The sequence below is a fragment of the Dryobates pubescens genome, chromosome 9, assembly GCF_014839835.1.
Source record: "Dryobates pubescens isolate bDryPub1 chromosome 9, bDryPub1.pri, whole genome shotgun sequence".
Lineage (NCBI taxonomy): Eukaryota > Metazoa > Chordata > Aves > Piciformes > Picidae > Dryobates > Dryobates pubescens.
This window is the reverse complement of record NC_071620.1, coordinates 39,191,991-39,212,715: the sequence shown is the minus strand read 5'-3', so window position 1 is coordinate 39,212,715 and position 20,725 is coordinate 39,191,991. Positions and strand designations below refer to the sequence as shown.

Genomic DNA, 20,725 nt, shown 5'->3' with positions numbered 1-20,725 from the left:
AGATGCCTTCCAGGGCTGCTGCTGATATCAGTCTAACTCTGTTTGCATTTCTGGATGTTGCTGACAGAACCTGCAAATTTGCTACAACATCATGGAAAAATGGGGTGGCTACTCTTTTCCCACATTTCTCTAACTACTGTAACAAAGCATCATTAAATGCAGCTTCTTTGTACTTTGAAGAGTGTGATATAGTCACAGTCTATCATAAAATCCTATTTTCCTTGATGGATGGTCCTGGATGTCCAGACACTAGATGTTAAAGTGTTTCCTTTCAGTGATGAATGCCAATATTTAAACAAGCACCTCCTAGAAAATCTTTCCCTCTTTTGTATGTGGTGCTTAGGGGTAAGGAGTAGAGAAGATGACATCAAAATGACAAAATAAAAGGCAGGAAGAGTTCAGGCTGTTTCTGAAGGAAAGATTAACTGGTGTTTAGGAGTTCTAGGCATAGAATTCCCTGAAAAAAATGGTGGTTTTTTTCAATAATGTATCACCAGTGGCATAGAGATCTTTCTCCTTTCTGCTGGCATTTTCATTCCAGTTCAAGCCCCTGTTATCTGGCACAGGCATGTCCATGACACCCCCCCATTCATTTTGCTCATCTGACTACAAATCACAGCAGCCCTCACAGACCTGCTGAACTTTTTTCATCTTCCCAGGCATTGGATTTTGAAAAGAAAAACCTGTATATTCTGAAAGTGGAAGCTACCAATACTCATGTGGACCCTCGATTCCTCTACCTTGGGCCATTCAAGGACTCAGCTACAGTAAGAATTCAGGTAGAAGATGTAGATGAGCCCCCTGTGTTCAGCAGACCAGCTTACATAATGGAAGTGAAAGAAGATGTTCCAATAAACACTGTAATAGGAACAGTAACTGCTCAGGATCCAGATGCTGCCAAGAACCCTGTCAAGTAAGCACAGACTATTTCAGTTTCTACATAATTTTTGTTCAGTTTTAGTTTTGCTTTATTCACAATAGCACACACACAAATCACTTGTAACAAATTGTTTGAGTATGATTAAATATGGAGTATTGTAGATGGTAAATTATCTCTTACAGTCAAACATGTCTAGGTATTTGTGATTGTGTTTGCATGGCCCTTTCATCTTGAATTACATCCTCTCCTCTTCACTAACTAATGTTTGTGGTTATTTCTACCATGGAAGAATTTGCTGCAAAAAGGGCACTAAGAAGATGCTAGTGTTCTCCTTCTACCTTTAACATTTCCCAGTGCAGCACAGTGCATCCTCTTGGCTACGTGACAGGGAGGTGATTCAGCAGTGTTTTCTTCTCCCATCCAAGCAGACCTGCTTAACAGAGGTCACATTTACCTTCTCTTAAACAGCAAGTAGAAATGCCTAAAGAGTATCTCCTGTACACACAGACTGATCACACTTGCATCAGTGTAAAGTTAGTAAGATAAGAATCAGTCCCGTGGACTTTATAAATTGTATTTGCCATGGACCCATAAAGTAGTCTTAGAGGAAGTGAAGTTAAAGTTGGAGCAGTTAAAACTAAGCCTTCATTTTTGGGGAACTTAACATCTAAGTCGTTTCAGTACAGTTGAAAATACACTGGAGTGCTTAAGTCATACTGGAGAGACTACAGAAGAACTTTTAAGTAGTCATGTGCTTTAATTAAAGTTCATTGCTAGTGACAAAGCAGTAAGAGGAGGAAATGAAAAATACAGTAATATTAAATCCAGGTCAGTTTTCAGCGTGTCTCTGGGTTGGGCACCTTGGAAATTCCATAGTAGTCTTAAGAACAAAATGGAACAATGCAGGTTTAATAAAAATCCAATCTACCAATACTCTGCACTTCTGCAAACAACTGTCTTTCATCAAGATAGCTTACACTGTTTATGAGGCGTGGGTAAATTTTAAGCTCTCCGCTCATCTTGGGGGAGGAGTAAATACTATCATTTTCATTTCCTAGATGAAGAAACTACATCTAGAAAGGTTTCTGGCAAAAAGCCTATCTGTCTTCAGTTTATATGCAGAGTTTATATGCTTTGCACATGAATTCTTGTTTGAGACTAAGCCTTCTAATTTTAATTAAGGCTTGCTTTCATTTATATCACGACACGCAACAATTATACAGAGTTCTGGACTAGCAGAGCATAGTAATTTAAAATGGAGCATAATGTTTTGCTGACTTTGGTGAAGCCCAGGGACAGAAAGTAAACCTGCCACACATCTTCATGGGCATGCAGGCATGAAGATGAAAAATTGGTTGGGGTGACACCCAGGCCCCTTGCAGTCTTCGTATGAACTTGCTTTTTAATATTTAATAGCACTGTACAGTAAGGGGAATGCTTCCCTGCTTTCCTCTTCTTCCCTGTGGTGATAACTACAACCATTTGCATTTCACACCAGCTCCAGCTCCTAATTATAAGTGATTTACAGCGGATAGGGATTATGCTGTTCATTGTTGAGTATTGCCTACCGGCTCTTTTCTATTAATTGAATGTGTGTGCTAAAACTTAGCTATCTTTCCAAGGGCAGTTCTTAATACAGTACAGGTACTTTGCATATTAAAATATCAGATAATTGTTGAGTAAAATTTAGCAGAGGTGTCAAAACTGATGCACTGCAGCAGAAAACTTGTCTCCTTTACACTCAAGGTGAAAGGAGAAGCAAACAAAAAAGGAGAAGTTAGAATAATAAAGACAGCAAGAAGAAACATGAAAATCAGTAAGAGGAGAAGGAAATCAGCAGAGAAGTTAGCCTGCAATGAATGTAATTTTATGGTGCTAATATCTTGGGTATCTTCTAGAATTTAGGGGCATGGGTTGATTCTGCATCTTTCTGACAGGGTGATTTTCACTCTGAGCTTCAGGGAAGATGCAATTAGACTGTATATATATGACTTGTCACTTGCTTGTCAATATTTCTTGATGGCCAAAAACAAATTCTTTGGATACTTGATATTACAATGAAAACTTCCCATTTTCTCCTCTACTCAAGATTTTTCTTTTAAAACAAACTGAGCTCTAACTCTGTTAGATGAAAGGCCCTTTGATCTTCCATTAAAGGAAACCTTCACAATATAATTATGAAAATGCATTATGAAAAATTTACACACACATGCCTTCCTGACCCACAAATCTTCCTGACTTGTGGTTACGTTAGACAGCAGGCTCCTGAACATCAGAAGACAATGAAGCAATAGCAAAATACAAAGCAGATACCTGCCCTAGTTGTAAAACTGCACAATCGTTCATGACCTGTGCATTGGTTGAGCTACATTTCATCAGTCCAACCTCCATAAATAAGCTTTGCTGTGACATGTCATTAAGAAAATACAACAATAGATGTTTGGCTATATTTGAATATACATCCATGTGTAGTGACATTAATATACTCCTGACTAAGACTCCATAGTCCAGCAGTGTTATTAGAAAAAGTTTCCCATTCTGCTTGTGTTTGATGTAAATAGAAATATTATGAACTGCTGCATTCTGCAAAAGATCATGCTGCAACTGGCACTGCCACGGCTGTATTGTAGATCAGGTCTTTTCAAATTGCTAGTTGAGCTTTTTTGCGAGTAATTCCTCAGAGGCATAATGAAGTTCATCAGTCACTGGAATTCTCTCCCTGCTGTGATTTGATTTGCTAAAGTATACCAGCTGAAAATGATGTGCAAACAAATGTAAGGCTTAATTTTGTTTCTGTATTTTACTGACAGCGTATTTGCATGTGTTAGATTCTCTTGCCCCTTCTTTTTTCCTGTTATGTACAAAGAGAGACTGGAATCCACACGTTACTTTTAACTTCCTAGCTTGTCAATTCCTCAGAGTTTGAAAGGGATGAAGTCCTGCAATCTGACAAACACGCACCAGTAATTTCATTAAATAAATGTAAAAATGAGTTTGATGTTGTCTGCTTAATTCTTACTAGATTATGATCCCTAAGTCAGAATTACCACCAATTCAACATAATTAACAGTCCTTGATCAAAAGAGACTGGATTATACAAACTGAGAAATAGAAGTGACAGTCTAGCTTATTAAAATCATCCTTCTAGACCAGGGTTAATGGTATAATTAGAATATACTTTAACTGCATTGACCTTGTATGTATTTTCTTTGGATATGAAAAAATAAATTTAACATTTCATTAAGAAGCTGTTCTCTGGTTGGTGTTTTTCTTTGGTGCTTGGGTTGTTGGCTGGGGTTTTTTTTTTAGTACTAATGACTGAACATACATACAGCTTTACAAAGTATTTTTAAATTCTCAGCATCTTGAAGTGGTCCTCAATGTTACAGCTCAGGTAATGTCTGCAAAATTCCAGAACATTTGAAAAAAAATCCTTTTCCATATACTGTACCACAAATTCAATTTGGGAACTGTTTTAAAGATAGTGATTATAATGTGCTAAGGCAGTGAGATTTTGTTAAACTCCATTCATAGTACGAAGCATGAGTGAAATTGAAGAATTGAAGAAAAAAAAGGGCAACAAATAGACAACTCATGCCTAAAGCTAGTTACTTTAATACCTTGCAGATCAAGATCCTGAAACATAATATTACAATTGCCTTTGGAAATCCTGATACTTCATTTCAAATAGGACTGCAAACTCTACTTTTACTGCCAAATGGAAATACCAAAGTATTTCAGCTAAAAGATACAGAACTATGCTATGGAATATCTGAAAAATAATTGAATTCATAAAATATCAACATAATAGCATATAAAAGCCTGAATTCATTTAAATAATATATTTACTATATCAAGTACCTTGTCAAAATATGAGAGTTTATACTAATTTGTGTAAATTTGTTTCCATCAAACATTGCAGGTAAGTCACCAAATTCACATGCTAATTCAGATGTGGACAAAACACCACAACCTGCTGGAATTGTCCCATCAGTCAGTGCAGTCTGTTACATACCTTCTTACATACCCTTTTCAAACTGATGGTAATGTGACAATGCTGCATGAAGGAACTAGGTTAGTGACCCCACAGCAGATTTCAAGCAGCTGAAATTGAAGTACTGTTGGTCAAGTGACAGCACCAAATAAAAACTAAATTAAGTCCTGGAAAAAACTAGAAAAGTGGGTCCATGCAAATCCACAAAAGTTAGCTTTTTGTGGTGCTACCTTTGAATCTTATTTGGTTGTTTCCATAGGAGTGCAATGTGGAAAAAGAAAAATAATTTGGTGCAAATAACTAACACTTACTATAGGGGCGTTTTAGGAAGGTAAGCTACTGTAAAGTTCTTATTTTACAGTAAGACTAGCCTGATCTGCTGTGAATATTATATCCCATTTTACTTGCAAAGAAGAAAACAAACAAATGGAAAACAAAGGTGCAGTTACAAGATTGTTAGCAAAGTTAGATTGTTAGCATTCTAAACCTCTGTCATAAACATTTCAGCTGGACTCTTCTGCTCTCTTGTTCTTTCATACAAAAGCTCTCTCAGAAGTTAAATGGCACTGCACAGTCACTGGGATCTCTGTGCAGAATAAAAAGTTGCTCCTAGGATAGAGCAGGGAATGTGAATTTTTCATCAGCTTTTGCATTCCTATCAGTTTTGTAGTGGCAGTAAACTCTGCCAATCATTTTCCTGGCCCAGTTTTCACGTGACTGCATACCAGCTCAGCCATATCTTTATCCTTGTGTGGACACAAGGGATAGCAGTGGCTGCCTTACCTCCACAGACATGTCCTGCAAGGCCATTAAAGGAGCATACTGGGCTTCCTAAGGCTCTGTCCTCAATTGTACAGCAGGACACATTCAGGCTTGCAACAAAAGCAGAAGAATGCAATTGCCTTCTTGCCTTAACAACACCAGAGACATACTTCCATCAGAAAATTCCACAATTTATGCAAGAATTTTCTCTTCATGAGACGTGAAACAAAGTCACAATTGCTGCCCTGGGATCAGGGCAGCAGCATCCTCACCTGTGAACTGAAGAGCTTTGAAAGTTGGATTCAGTTCAGCAGAAAAACTAAGAGATCACACTGACAATCTGAATACATATTTAGACTCTGAGCTCCTCCAGAGCTTGTTAGCATTCATTTTAACATATAAATACCATCAAGCAGGGCTAAGCATGCTAGTTCTAATGAATTACAGCAAAGCTTCACGTGATATGTACTCTGGAATAATGGATTCTTTTTCATGCTGACCTGGTTTCAGGGGGTAGTCTTTTTAAATACTGGGAAGTGAAAGGCAGAAATGCACCCCAGCTGTCAAACTTTAATATCAGAAATTATTTGGAACAGTGGAGATATCAAATAATAAAGTGAGGGGCTTAAAATGGAAAGCCAACTCAGCCTTAAAATAAACTTCCTATCTTTCAGGACACAGTCTTCACATTTCTCACTAAAAACAAAGCTTTGATGATTCTCAGAGGTATGTAAATTCTGCAGTAATTCATTTAGTCAGTGACAATGCTCCACCTTCTAAATCAGACCTCCAATGTGTCATTATCCAGTAGTTCAGAACTACCTCTTTGTGTGAATATATAAAGACTGAAACCTGTGCTGAAAACAAAAGACAACCCCATTTACTAGCTCTTTGATGTCTCATCTTAAAAAATGGTTTAAGAAGAGAGAAATGAAAAGGAAAAGCATTCTCCTAACCTCTGTCTCTGTATTTGCAGGTACTCTGTAGATCGACACACTGATATGGACAGAGTATTCAACATCAATTCAGGAAATGGTTCGATATTTACTTCAAAACCCCTTGACCGGGAAACACTGCTGTGGCACAACATTACAGTAATAGCAGCAGAGATCAGTAAGTCAAACCTAAATAGAACTGCTGTCCCTGCTGTAATTAATTTAACCTTCTAGCTGAGTGTGTGGAAAGCAAGGCTGGGCAGATGTCAGGCTATAGGGATAGTCCAGTCAGTACTAAAGAAGCAGAAGAGGTGGTCTGCAGTTCTGTGTTTTACTAAGGGAACAGTTCATGAAGAGAGGTAACTTGGCTGAGCAAAGCAGGAAGGTAACAATTCTGCATTTTCTAATCATGATTGTTGAATTCTGCAATTGCATGCAGCAAGCAAGATGGTTTAAAGTCAAACTGAATTCAGTCTGAGCCACACTGAGTGTAGTACAGGCTGGATGTTGACAAGACTAAGGTGGCTAAGCTGAGCTAGGTCCAGTTTTAAGGATTTTTATTTTTAACTTCAATTTGTATCCTTTGAAATGACAATTTTTAGTTACAAATCAATTAGTTCAGGATTGCTAAGAAGTAATCTTGTGATAATAGTAGTCATGTTGATTTCTGGAACTGAAGTCTCATGGATATACATAAGGATGTGCATGCTAGGTGGCCTCAATAAACAGTTCTCTTTAATACTTTAAGCATATGACATGCTCAAGTATTAGGAAATGCAATTCTATTTGCTTTTGAAGAGGCACAGTGCCTATGCTTGTAAAGCATGGTGTAATGGTGGATAGAACTAACATAAACACCATCACACGTCACCATCACATGGTCAACTCAGAGGCTAAATGTCTTTAAAAAACCAAACCAAAACACAACCAAAAAACCCCCAGAACCCCACAACCAAACACAAACCAAACACCAAAAACCCCATAACCATATTCTGATTCAATATAACCTTTACTTTCTTATGTTGTATATGTACACACAGCTCAATCAGCTGCTGAATAGTGAGAAGAACGTAACTAAGGAGTACTTGACTACAGCTTTCTTTTTTCTGCAGGTCTTTCTTAAATTTAAAACTCATGTGAAACAATGCTATTGAAGCAGGCAGATAGGTTATGTAAAACGATAGTGGGCTAGAGCCTGCAGGAATGATGTTTCTTAATAGTTTTCTCCCTCTAGGTATGTGGATTCGGTGTACCAAACACTGACTTCTGGCTATCAGTCAGGTGTTTGTGTTTCTATTAAGTCTTTGAAGGGGTGATCTAGGGTTAAGATCTGTACATTACAGACTAAGCTTCTGGAGAGAATAGGAGAGGAAAAATAAATGCCTAAAAAGGAACAAAACACAAGAACTTTAAAGAAGCACACTTGCATTGATCCTAGCAGAGGTGAAATAATACACACTACAGAAAATTGTATACTGTCTGAAAACCAAGTCAGAATCTATACAAAACACTCATTTAGTTCCTTGCCTCCTCCTCTAAGGGCAGACCTTCTACTGGGCCAGACTAAACCTTTTGTATCTAACACGGGCTTCTGTCTTAATTGTTACTTCTCTATAGTCTGAATCCTTCCAGGCTGCAACAACCTACTTCCCAGGTTGTGCTTCAATGAGCCTAGACCAAATTTGGCATAAGTGGGGTAAATGCCTTCCAAGGGTAATTTTCTTGGTTGAAATGCAGCTACTGTTTAAACAAGCCTTTGTCTGAGCCAGGCTACCTCACTAATTTTAGTCTCAAGAGACCAGAATGGAAAGCATCACTGCTTAACATTCCTGGCGAAATCCAGTAATTTCTAGGACAGCTAGATAAAGTCCCAGTCCACTAAATTCCACCTAATCACTGGTTGCTCTCAGTGATGTATCAACACTTCAAACTCCAAGTGTATTTCACTGAAGTAATCTAAAAAAATATCAAGAATTCCCAGAGTCTTTTACAATATTCTTTACTTAACACATAAGGGTGAATCAACCATTGGCAAGACTTTGAGGCTGCATTCTTTTAAAAAAGGCACATTTCAACAATTTGGTTGCTGCCTCGACAGAAAACATACCACTACAGAGATGAATGGATGTTTGTTTGAGTTTGTTGAGGCTGTGGAGCTGTGAAATGGAGACCAGCAGTAATTAAAGGATAATGCAAACAAATAATTAGAAAAATGACAAAGCAAACAAACCAACCACAAACCAATGTTTAAGGATGTATACATACATTTCAACTTCCATTTCCATTAAATCAGAAAAGAGGCCCATGTCTATAGAGCACAACATTTTTATGAAGCTTCTATTAACTACAGTATCATTTTACATTGTGAGAATTTTAAGCACCTAGAAGTAAACCAAAAATAGGTAATTCATTGCTCAAAAAGCAGGTTAGAAAACTATTGTAATTCTTGAAAGAGAAGAATCACGTTTGCCAATATATTTGAATGTTTTTGTTAGAAAGCTATGCCCTTACAAAATAGTCTTGTGAACAGCCCTGTGACTTCAAATGAGTACCTTTGCTTTCTGCCTGTTAGAAAAATTCAGCATTTGTATTGATGTATTTTATCACAGAATTCAGCCTAGTCTGTATCACACATAAACCATTATTTTATACATGGAATGAATTTAGTCCAGTGATTCATATTAGAAAGTGGTTTATGCTTAAGGGAATCACATTAACTTCAATGGGGCTGTGGTGCTCAAAATCATAATATTTTGTTCAAATGACTGAGCTCTCTAGTACAAATATACAATGCCAATTTTGGAGAAGGCATTTTCAAATTTATAAAAGCATGATAAACACAGTAATAGGACTTTTATTAAACCCTAACTCAACAAGCTACTACAATGAATGCTTGTAGGAACATAGAGCCTTAGATCTGCGGTATTTTCTTGCACTCTTTTTTTCACTTGAATCATAGGTTAAAATGCATTAGTAACATGGGTAGGAAATTAACAGGGCAAAATGCTGTGTGAGCCCTCATGAAAGGGAGGGAGAAGTCATTTGTTTTAAAGGAAGCTCATTTCAGTCACATGCATTCCCACAGTGAGTATGACTGGGTGACCTGGCCTTTGTGTGATGTGAAACACACAAGGGAACAGACCAAGTCCTGGCAATGTCTCTTTTTTTCCTTTCAATTGGTGATGACAAATTGGTTTGGGAACAGAACTTGCACCTTTTAGGAATCACTAATTGTTAAGATGTGATTTTTTGCCTTAGAGTCTTGCCTGTTTCATCATTGATGGTGCTTAGGCAAGGTTCCTGCCAGCGGCCTTTCTTCCCTATTTTGTGTAAAGTCTGTCTGCACCCAACAGAAAAAGCAACCACCTATACAACATGGTGCATTTCCAAATGTTTTGATTTTTATCTAGAAAGATAACAATATTTTCCTCAGCATGTTATGCTCAGGAGTATCCCTGTCAAATTCAGTCTCTTCACACTACGCAGTCATTATAGGAGAAAAAACCCCCACATTTACATATGGGGATCTACAGATTTTATATAGTGTTGATGGTCTTCGGCTGCTACACTTTAGTGTTAACTCTCGAATTTTAGACAAATCAATTCAAAAGGGATTAGAAAATATGTAAGCACAGCTGCAGTTACTATTTCTGTAACATAAGGGTAATCATGGTAGCTTAAGGAACTGTGTCACAAGATGTAAGAGACAGAATATTACAATGGAGAGGGGAAAAAAAACCCAACAATTGCATCTTTATGACTCTTCAGTCTTCCTGTTTCAGAGGTATTATGTTCTAAAAACTTTCTTGCCCCCAAAGTGTGTCAGGCTAATAAACAGGCTTCATTTAATTCCAGTATTGTATTTTTATATACGTGTTTGTCACACATACTTATGTGGAGTGTTCAAAGGAATTTGTAAATCCTGAACTCCAACTCATCTTAACTGTTTAGCTTACACAGAATCAGGGTAATGATAACACAGCATCGTTTTGTGGAATTCACCCCATACCATGTTCCGCAGAAAGCAGCAGAACAAAAGTGTTGTGTGTGATGAGAATTAAGGCAATGAGGTCCTAAGTTTTCCCTTATCTTCTCCTGCACTAAGTCAATAGCTGTGCTAAACAAAATCTCTGTTCTTTCTGGTTTTGTCATTTCAGACAACCCAAAACAAAGTAGCCGTGTCCCAGTGTTCATTAAAGTTCTGGATGTAAACGACAACGCTCCAGAGTTTGCCATGTTTTATGAGACCTTCGTCTGTGAAAATGCAAAGGCAGAACAGGTGTGTTGTCTGCTTGTACTAGTTCTACAAATGAATTGAGTTTTGTTACTACTCTTGCATTGTCTCATCAAGAGGCATACTTTGCATTGCATCAAACTGGCAGGTTTGCGAAATTAAACTAAACAGTAGCTGCATTGATCTGATTGCACTTAGTATTCTTGCAGCTAATGTGACAGTATGTTTTAGACTGTTGTTTTCTGTACTGCCCTTTGTTATCCCTGATTAATTATCATTCCATGATTCTCTGCTTTATTCAGACACCTCCACTGTCTCCTTCAAATACAATTTCAGGTCCATAACTGTTGCAAGTCCTGTCTGTGATACAGCTAATTCCTGCCAGATAACTCTCACTCTAACAGTCCTATTACTAAATGGTTCAAAGTAGCAGATAATTTGGAAGATTGAGACAAACAATTACTGTGACATGAGATTTGGGTAGATAAACAGACAGTCAGCTTGGACTGTCAACACCACCTTTCATCTTTACTTCTTGTCCCATGCAAAGGTTTCCTACCTGTCTGCAGTGCCATCAGCCCAAAGCTGCTGGTTCAATTCAGCATGATTTTCCAGCCAGCTTTCAAGTTCATTATGTTACTGGCTGGTGGCACAGGATAAAATAGCACGGTTATCCTAATCAGCAGCATATGAATCACTTGTCTTAAGCTCACCATAGCAGCATCGGCTGCTTTAAAGATGCAGATAAAAAATGGATACAATAAGATTGCTTTACAATCCTAGAGTACATAAATAAGCATAAGGTCCACTGACCCAGAAGGTAATTTTTTCCTATCATTCCAGCTGATACAAACGTTAAGTGCTGTTGATAAAGACGACTCTCACAGTGGACATCAGTTTTCATTCTCCATACCTCCCGAGACAGCCAGCAGCTCCAACTTTACACTGCAGGACAACAGAGGTGAATTTCTAGGAAGACCTTTCTTATTTTCTTATCCTCGCTTTCATCCTTCAGATAAAGATATAAGGTGTGCTTTGTGTTTCCAGACAACACAGCAGGGATTTTCACCCGAAAAACCAGATATAACCGGCATGAAATGAGTACCTACTTCTTGCCAGTGGTAATATCAGACAACGAGTATCCTATCCAGAGCAGCACTGAAACTGTGACTATTCGAGTATGTGCTTGTGACCATCGAGGAAAGATGCTGTCCTGTAACGCGGAAGCCTTGGTTCATCCTACAGGTCTTAGCACCGGGGCTCTTATTGCCATTCTTCTCTGTATCATTATATTGCTTGGTAAGTAGCTCAGAGGCACTCCGAACCTTCCATGGTTATTTTGCACAGGTACAAGTGATTATACCAAGGCTAGAACAACAGCAAAGCAGAAGTATCCTGCATTTGTGTTACGGTACTTCCCTCTCTGAGGGAATATAGAACACATCACACCTAATCTTAGTTACTTCTTTACCGGTTTCAGAGGTGGAACAGACTAATCACCATAGAAGGCGGCCAGATAACTTAGTGTTAAACAATTAACTTCTTGTGTCAAAATTGAGAAATCTGAGTACTTCTGAGAAAAAAAGTATGCTGAAATGGTTGGCTACTTGAGGCACTTTCTCAAAAACTGTGGGGTTCTCCCCTCCAGGCACCTGGAAGTATGAAGAGATTAGATCCTGAGTGTGAGAGCTCACAGATGACTCCCTACAGCACTTACAGGTGCTCAATATTTATTTTTTAATAAAAATAAAGACAGTTTGCAACATCTCTCACATTCCTCTCACTCAGGTTCCACCACTCTCATAGAGCAAACAGAGATGGTTGATCCCTCAGCCATTAGCCATAGTCTGTTCATCCAGGGAGAACTGTACAATACAACACAGGCAGTTCTCAGGCAGACACTATTAGTGACCTTTAGTATCCAGACACAAAAGAAGGGAGTCAGAACAATTTTATAGCATTTCAGTCATGCCAGGGAGAAAATGTTTCCTAAGTGATTCCACTTCTTTCTGCAATAGTTGTATTTTCTTTGGACATGCCTGGAGAAAAGAAGGCTCTGGGGAGGCCTAATAACAACCTTCCAAAACCTGAAGGGGGCCTACAAGAAGGATGGAGACTGTTTACAAAGGCCTGTAGTAATAGGATGAGGGACAATGGCTTCAACCTAGAGAAGAGTAGATTTAGATTGGGTGTTAAGTTCTTTACCATGAGGGTAGTGGAACACTGGAACAGCTTGCCCAGCAAGGTGGTTTGGGCCCCATCCCTGGAGATATTCAAAGTGAGGCTCACCAGAGCTCTGGTCACCCTGATCTAATTAAGGATACCCCTGCTTACTATGGAGGGGGTTGGACTAGATCAGGTTGCTCAGAGCCCAAGGCTCAAATCCTTGAGTGTTTCCAGGCATGGGGCATCCACCACCTCCCTGGGCAGCCTGTTTCAGTGCTCCACCACCCTCATTACTGATCATTACTATTAATAAAATTTCTCTCTCCAGTGATGACTCAAAGATCATGTTGTGGTTCTCAGACTTCAACAGTATAGTCATGGCTTGCCCATATATACACTATCCCATTTTCAGAGAAGATTCCCACAATAACAATCTTACCCTTAATTCACCATTAAATTCATTTCCCAAACCATGGTATCAGCACCTGTAAGGGCTGAGTTCACTTTCTATCAAGTTCCTTACCAGAAAAAGAAATCTAATGCTGCAGATAGTCTTGCACTCATTAGTACAACTTTGCTCATTAATATCAATCTGACATTGAATGATTTACTGGTTTATGTCAATCGAAAATAATTGATTCTGTGTGCTAAACAGCACTTTATGTCAATTACTGCTCACGCCGCCATGCACCATAAGCAGGTTTTCAATTAACTCAGCTATATCATTTTCTATTTTCAGGCTGGTTGCAGGGTTTGTGTGTGCAGCCACTACTGAGTGAAAAACAATACTCTGGGCAGATCTGAACCACAACTTAAAGTTTAGCAGCAACAAAACAATGCCTGTAAATTGCTCAGTTTATTTACAGTTTGAGTAAATCTAACAGCTTATCAGCAGGCCTCAGACATTCCCAAACACTCACATGCAAATTAAGGTGATGTACCTTAAAATATAACTTCCAATGCTTTGGAGATTTTACCTTTGAGTTCAGCACAAAGTAAGAAAATTCAAGTATCAGAGATGTAACATAATTACCTAAGTTTCATCTTTGCACATTGGGTGTAATACCAGTTTTGTTAATGAGTTACTTCAGCAGCCCCTCATAAGAACTACCATTCTGATGCTTTCTCAGATCATTCTGTCAGGCAATAATCCAGAAGCCCATACAAAACTGATGCTGTGTTTTTCAAGTCCTCCAAAATTTTATCCAGCTATCTCTGTTTTTCTCATATAGACCTTCCCTCAATCCTCTCACAGTCTCAAGCTGTGCCAGGGGAGGTTTAGGCTGGATGTTAATAAGAAGTTCTTCACAGAAAGAGTGATTGGCCATTGGAGTGGGCTGCCCAGGGAGGTGGTGGAGTCACCATCACTGGAAGTGTTTAGGAAGAGACTGGATGAGGCACTTGGTGCCATGGTTTAATTGATTAGATGGTGTTGAACTTGATGATCTTGAAGGTCTTTTCCAACCTGGTTAATTCTATTCTATTCTATTCTATTCTATTCTATTCCATTCTATTCTCTCATACAGTGTCATTGATTTATGCTCTTAAAGAACAGAATTCTCTCTTACTGCATTTTTGCACAGCAGCACAAAGAATCTTCACTCAGATCAGGAACTTTACATCACACCATAAGTAAATCCTCACCATTAGGGTAATAGCTTGAAGCTTTTACCATCTGAACCAGCTCTCTAATTTCTTCAGTTCACCTCCTCATTTCTTTCCTTTCAACTCATATCAACAGATGTTGTCCCTTACACTATTCTTACAATAAAGTCACATCAGGAATTACAGCATTTTCCTGTGTTCTTGGGATCCTTCCGTAATCAACGGAGAGAAAGAGACTTCCACAACATGCTTGAGCACACCTATAGAAAGCATCTTGCTCAAAACAATCCTGCAGGGAAGCCCATCAGATTAAAAAAAAAAAAATAAAAAAAAAATCAGCCGTTTGTTGAAGGAAGCTAAGACAGACAGCTTTCAAAGGGCTATAATGTTGAGTAGAAAATGTCCTTAGCCCTTGGAATTGTTTTTAATAGGGCTACAAATAAGGAAGGGACTGCCAAAAAAAAGAAAAAGTTAGGTGTGCTTCAACTTACATACAGCTTTAGAAACACAGGTAATATGGAAGATAATTTTGATCCACTTTATAATCTCATACCAATGAGTTTAGACAGCTCCTGCTTTGATTTGCTGTGAACGAACAATGAAGACAGTAAAATGTCTCATCTCTTGGATTTTGCACAGCAGAGCTGAAATACTGGGCACTGTGGATCTCAGACTAATAAAGCAACAGTGGTAGTATTAATACATCTCTGCTCCTTGATGATGTTAATTTGTAAATATTCAGCCATTCACCATCTTAAGGTAGAATTCAGCTAAACAATCTGAAATAAGCTTCTAAGGGAAATAGTATTGAAAAGACTCCTTTTCATCCTCTGTGCCTCCTTCAACAGTACCATTGGGTAAAAATATCTGAATTTGCATCAGGGCTTTGGAAAAAGCTCCTGACCTCCAAATAAATTAAAAATGCATGTACAGACAATGTAGAATGGAAGGCATAAAATATGTTTGAGAAATCTCATGCCTTTGTCAGATTAAAAAATACCCTTACCATATCTCATCATGCAAGACTTAAGATGTGCTTTTTTTAAGGTGATGTACTTTTTAAAAATATGCCAGTGGCATTAATAAAACCTGGACTTTGTGCTGGCTAAAAATCCACTCCATATTCCAAGTTTCTTTGTTTGGTTGTTTTTTTTCTCCAGAAGAGGACAGATTTACTTATCTTAAAATACAGCTCTGATAACCTTTTATCCTAGCCCAGTAGGTACTAGCCTGGTACACAGCACAAGTTGCATCTCATTCCAAGGGTTAAGGTAAGTAACATCTGATGTTTCTTGCTTTGGGAGAAAGTGTTTCCTACTTCTCAACTCTCATGAAACTTGTTCTGTTCTAAAGGCAATGAAATTGCTGTGTGACTCTGAGTAAAAATGTGCCCGCTGACAAAAAGACATTCTACATGGCTTCTTACAAGCTTGACGTTTCCTTTCTTCTAGTGCATGTTCATGCCATCTCATCTCCCAGGGTACTCACCGGCAGAACAACCACAGTCTGAAAACCTGATGTGTGTGTTTGCAGTTTTGCAAAACATCTTTTACAACTTTGAATTCAAGCAGAGGCATAGCATTTCTTCTGCGTTTTAATGGAGCTAGGGATTAACCTTTCCCTTTCTCTTCCCCTGTTATTTTTGTTTCCAGTTACAGTAGTGCTGTTTGCAGCACTGAGACGGCAGCGGAAGAAAGAGCCTTTGATTATTTCCAAAGAAGACATCAGAGACAACATTGTCAGTTATAATGATGAAGGTGGTGGAGAGGAAGACACCCAGGCATTTGATATCGGCACACTGAGGAATCCTGAAGCCATAGATGACAATAAATTACGCAGAGATATTGTGCCAGAAACACTTTTTATGCCACGGCGAACTGCAACAGTGCGAGATAACGCGGATGTCAGAGATTTCATTAACCAAAGGTTAAAGGACAATGATACAGACCCAACAGCACCCCCATATGACTCGTTAGCAACCTATGCGTACGAAGGTAACGGTTCTGTGGCCGAATCCCTCAGCTCCTTGGAGTCAGTGACTACAGAAGGAGATCAGGACTATGATTACCTCAGTGACTGGGGCCCTCGGTTTAAAAAGCTGGCAGATATGTATGGCGCAATGGACAGTGACAGAGACTCTTGATATGTTGCCTTTTTTCCCCCCCTTACTCGTTTTCAGAAACAGCATTGAGATAAGTGAAGTGGCTATTTCTTTCTATTTCTCCACAGCTGTGTGAAATTCTACCTGTTCCAGTTGTATAATGACTGCAGCCCGTGTGGATCAGCTGTCAGAAAACTTTTTCTAGTATCATTATATGAGCTTCCAAGAGGCAAAATTCTTATTTTTTAGTGCATCCAGTTTACCCAGCCAATCTTACTGGCATGGCAGTGGTGGAAAGGGAAAAAAGGATCAGATGGGGAGCAATATTTTTACTTTTTCTGCTTATATTGTAAATCAGAGTATATTACTGTTTAAGGTCACTTGCTCTTTTTACTTGTATTCAGACTATTCAGCAATTAATTGTGTATTGCACATCCCAATGTAATGAGATACCCTAGTTTACCTTGTGTATTATAGTCAAAAGTAGTGGTGATGGAATGAAGGTTTATTATACGAGTAAGCTGAGAAAAACAAACATCAAACAAGCATTTTACTCATAAGGAGGGTAGAAGGGTGTAATGGTCATTCAAATCTAAGTGTTTTTCTAGAGCTTGCCATTGCCCCAAATGCACTGAATCATACTAACACAGAGAGAGAGAGAGTGTTCATTGACTGCTATGTATATATTCTTCTGACCTAGCACTGCTGGAGAGATGTGCGTGTGTGCATGTATGTGTGGTCACTGGCCCCAACATCTAATTCTTGGATGGTTTCCTAGTTCTAACCCAGACTTGCCTTGTGATACAGGGCAAGTCATCTAATCTAGCTCCAGATTAGGTCATGACTTTGGAGGAAGGAGCAGATCGTAACTGTGCTTTTCATCATACTTCTTTGGTTGGCCTCCTTTTGTGCATCAGTTCAGTGATGGCCACTCTGCTGGGGAGGTGGGAATCAGACTTTTCATACTCAACTACTTCTGCTTGTTCTCATTTGCAGGAGGGGAGCAGGAGCCTCAAAGGGCCTATCACCCTTTGGGGCAAAAAGAACAAGTGCAAAGGAAGAAGTACTTCTTGTCCTAACCTTCCCTACCAGGATGCCTAAGATGGCTTCCTGACTTACTCTCTGCCCAGTTTTGCTGCTATCTGTAAAGTGGGCAAATAATGCCTACCTCAACAGGATGTTTTAAGAGTTATGTAAGTCATTTGGAAAATGCTTCAGAAATTGAAAATGTTGTCATACTGCAGAAGGAAGCAATTTCTCATGCTTTTGGGTAGTTATTTCCCCCACCGCCCCGATTCAAGCCCTGAATGCAACAGTAAGAAAGAACTGATCATCGTTCCAGTGGCCTGAAAAGTATGGTTTATAACTACAACTCATTTTATACATAAACTATTCAGACAGGGTTCTTCAACACTTCAACAAAAGGTAAAATGTTAATCACAAGTCTTTCTCTGTACATTTATCTTCCTTGCCAAACTACATTATTTCTGTCCAGAAGTGGGAGGAAGATGCCATAGTTTCAGGCCAAACCACTTTTCTTTACAGCTTCTGCACCATTCAGTATTTCCCTTGATTTGTCAAACGCACACAGTTGCTACTCTTCAAATGCAGCCACCTAGGAGAGGCTTAATGGAGAAAACCCCAAGAGGCTGCCATGGACATGTCCAATTCCAGGAGCTAAAGTTGTACTGTGTTCCAAAGTAGGGAGGCAGTCTATGGTACTGTGCCAAGGAAAGATGGCATTTTAAATGTTATTTTAATATACCTCAAATACAACTAGTCTCATTCATTTCATTTTGAAACAGTATTTAATAACAGAATTGCAGGAATGGATCTTTCTTCCTCCTCCCCAAAATCTTAACTGAATCAATTTGAAAACTAAGCAGCTCAAATTTACTCTAAAAAGAGAGAAGGGGGGGAAAAATTCCTTTTACGTTACTGTTTATTAGGTTTAAGACTGAATCCCTGGAACTCATTACTCCTAGAGAGTTAAACAAAGAAAACAGTATTAGACTCATAGAACCACGATGATGTATTTCAGGTTTTGTTAACCGGCTCACAGTGAAGAGGATAAGCGAGTCACACTCTGCTACACGGCTGGAAGTGGGAAGGACTCCTTCACACTGAGGAGCATGTTCATTGGTCTAGGGCAAAGCATCTCATTGCTTGCAGATGCCCAGCATAATCGATTAGATGGATTTTCAGAGAGGACAAGCCCAGAGTTTCTGAACCCCTGGTCTCACCTGAGGCCCCTCACAATGCTTCAGTCTAGCAGAACAAGGTGTCCAACTCCATTATTAAGGCAGAGCTGGGCCTTTCGTGCCAATTACAATGGCAATGGCACAGCTAGGCGCTTACTACATCTTACTGAGGGCCCCTTAAGAATTTATATTGTAAAAGCCTTTGAACGAGTCAAAATGGGTACAAGCTAGAACACACAAGTTCCACTCCAACATGAGGAGACACTTCTTTATAGTGAGGGTGATGCAGCACTGGAACAGGCTGATCAGAGAATTTGTGGAGTCTCCTTCTCTAGAGACTTTCAAAGATCCATCTGGATACGTTCCTTTGTGGCCTGCCCTAGATGATCCTGCTTTGGTGGGGGGCTTGGACTTGATGATCTCTGGAGGTCCCTTTCAATCCGTAACATCCTGTGATTCTGTGAAAGTCTAGTCTTTCATGGCTTCCTTGAAATCAGAACATCCAGGAAACAACTTCTCCAAAACCTTGTCTCTGGCACACAGGGCGGACCATATGGATTTCAGGTATCTGAAGAACCAGCAGATGCCCAGCACCACCTGCCACGGGTCACTCACTTCAGGCTGCTCTCCTCATACAGTCAATGGAGACAGTATATCCCTCAGGGAGCTTTTCAGAATTGCTCCTAAACACAAGCCTGTGTCTCACTCTTACTGTATGGAATTGCCTCAAGGTCAGCGTCACACTGAGCTTAAAACTAGTAAAACTAGTAAACTGTCCCTTCTCCTCTTTAGGCCCAAAGGAAACAGATCTAGATCTGTGTGCACAGGGAGTGGCAGAGATGGCTGTGAAACCGCACACTTATTTGGTCCTGCAAGCCAACTCCAGCTCACAAGGAAGAGGGCATCACTGTCACGTGATGGAAGACAGTGCTGGGCTACCCTGCAGGTCAGCTTGCACTAGTATCTCTTTGGGGTGGAGTAACAAGACAGTAGAATCATCACTCTCCTTGTAACTACTTTTCTATGGTTGTACAGTGGTTTTGTCTGATTCAGTGATTGCTAATAGCAGTCCATGCAGAAGTTTTAGGTTTTGGGGTTTTTTTGGAGTTCTTTTTTGCTTTGTTTTCTAACTGAAAGCTGGTTTTATCTTGTCCATTAAGTGATAATAGAGTGGCTACTTGTGCCTATTGTGTAAATATATATAAAATTATGTCACCACAACTATGGTGCCTGAATACCAACTGAATTCTTGTAAGAAAATTCAAGGCAAACTTGCATCTAAATTATTGTTTAGGCATCTAGGTTTTAAGGTCTGTTTTCTCCTGCAAACCAGACAGATTTAGCATCTCACACAGCAAGAAGGGTTCAATTCTGTCTTGTCCTCCTGCTTGGCAGTACCACAAAATGCAATTTATAGAACCATTACTGCATATTAAATATTTAAAGTGCCACATTGCAGTGAATAGAAAACTTTGCAGTAGTATTTCTCTGCACTTTGGTGCATGCCAGGGAGCCCGATGATAGAAGTTAGTATTTACCAATGCTTTCACACTATGCTAGATTTATTATTTATAATAAACAAGTGTTAGACTGTGGGCTATGAAGTGGGGCTCAAGGCTGTTCTAAGCCTGCTCTTTTTACAGCCACACATATTTGAGAAGAAATAATATTAGGAAGTTTAAGCCAGGTAGAGAGATGAGCAATGCATCTGAGTTTTAATTTGGAAAAGCACACAGGACCTATTAAAAGATTCCAAGGAATTCAGTGGGGTTAACATGATAGATGGGTGTGTTTCTTTAAGAGATTATACCAGTCATGCTACTGCCCTTAAAATGGAGTAAGGTTTC

General features: G+C 39.2%; 1 protein-coding gene across 1 annotated transcript in view; it reads left to right on the top strand.

The window, feature by feature from the left end:
- Positions 1-17,808, top strand: part of CDH6 (cadherin 6) — a 101,944-nt gene extending 84,136 nt beyond the window's left edge. Inside the window, exons 8-13 of the mRNA XM_054163991.1 lie at positions 660-913; positions 6,613-6,749; positions 10,729-10,850; positions 11,649-11,766; positions 11,853-12,104; positions 16,229-17,808. Of these exons, the coding sequence (XP_054019966.1) occupies positions 660-913; positions 6,613-6,749; positions 10,729-10,850; positions 11,649-11,766; positions 11,853-12,104; positions 16,229-16,719 (1,374 nt within the window). The 3' untranslated portion in view covers positions 16,720-17,808. The remainder of the gene's footprint in view (positions 1-659; positions 914-6,612; positions 6,750-10,728; positions 10,851-11,648; positions 11,767-11,852; positions 12,105-16,228) is intronic.
- Positions 17,809-20,725: the final 2,917 nt, after the last annotated feature.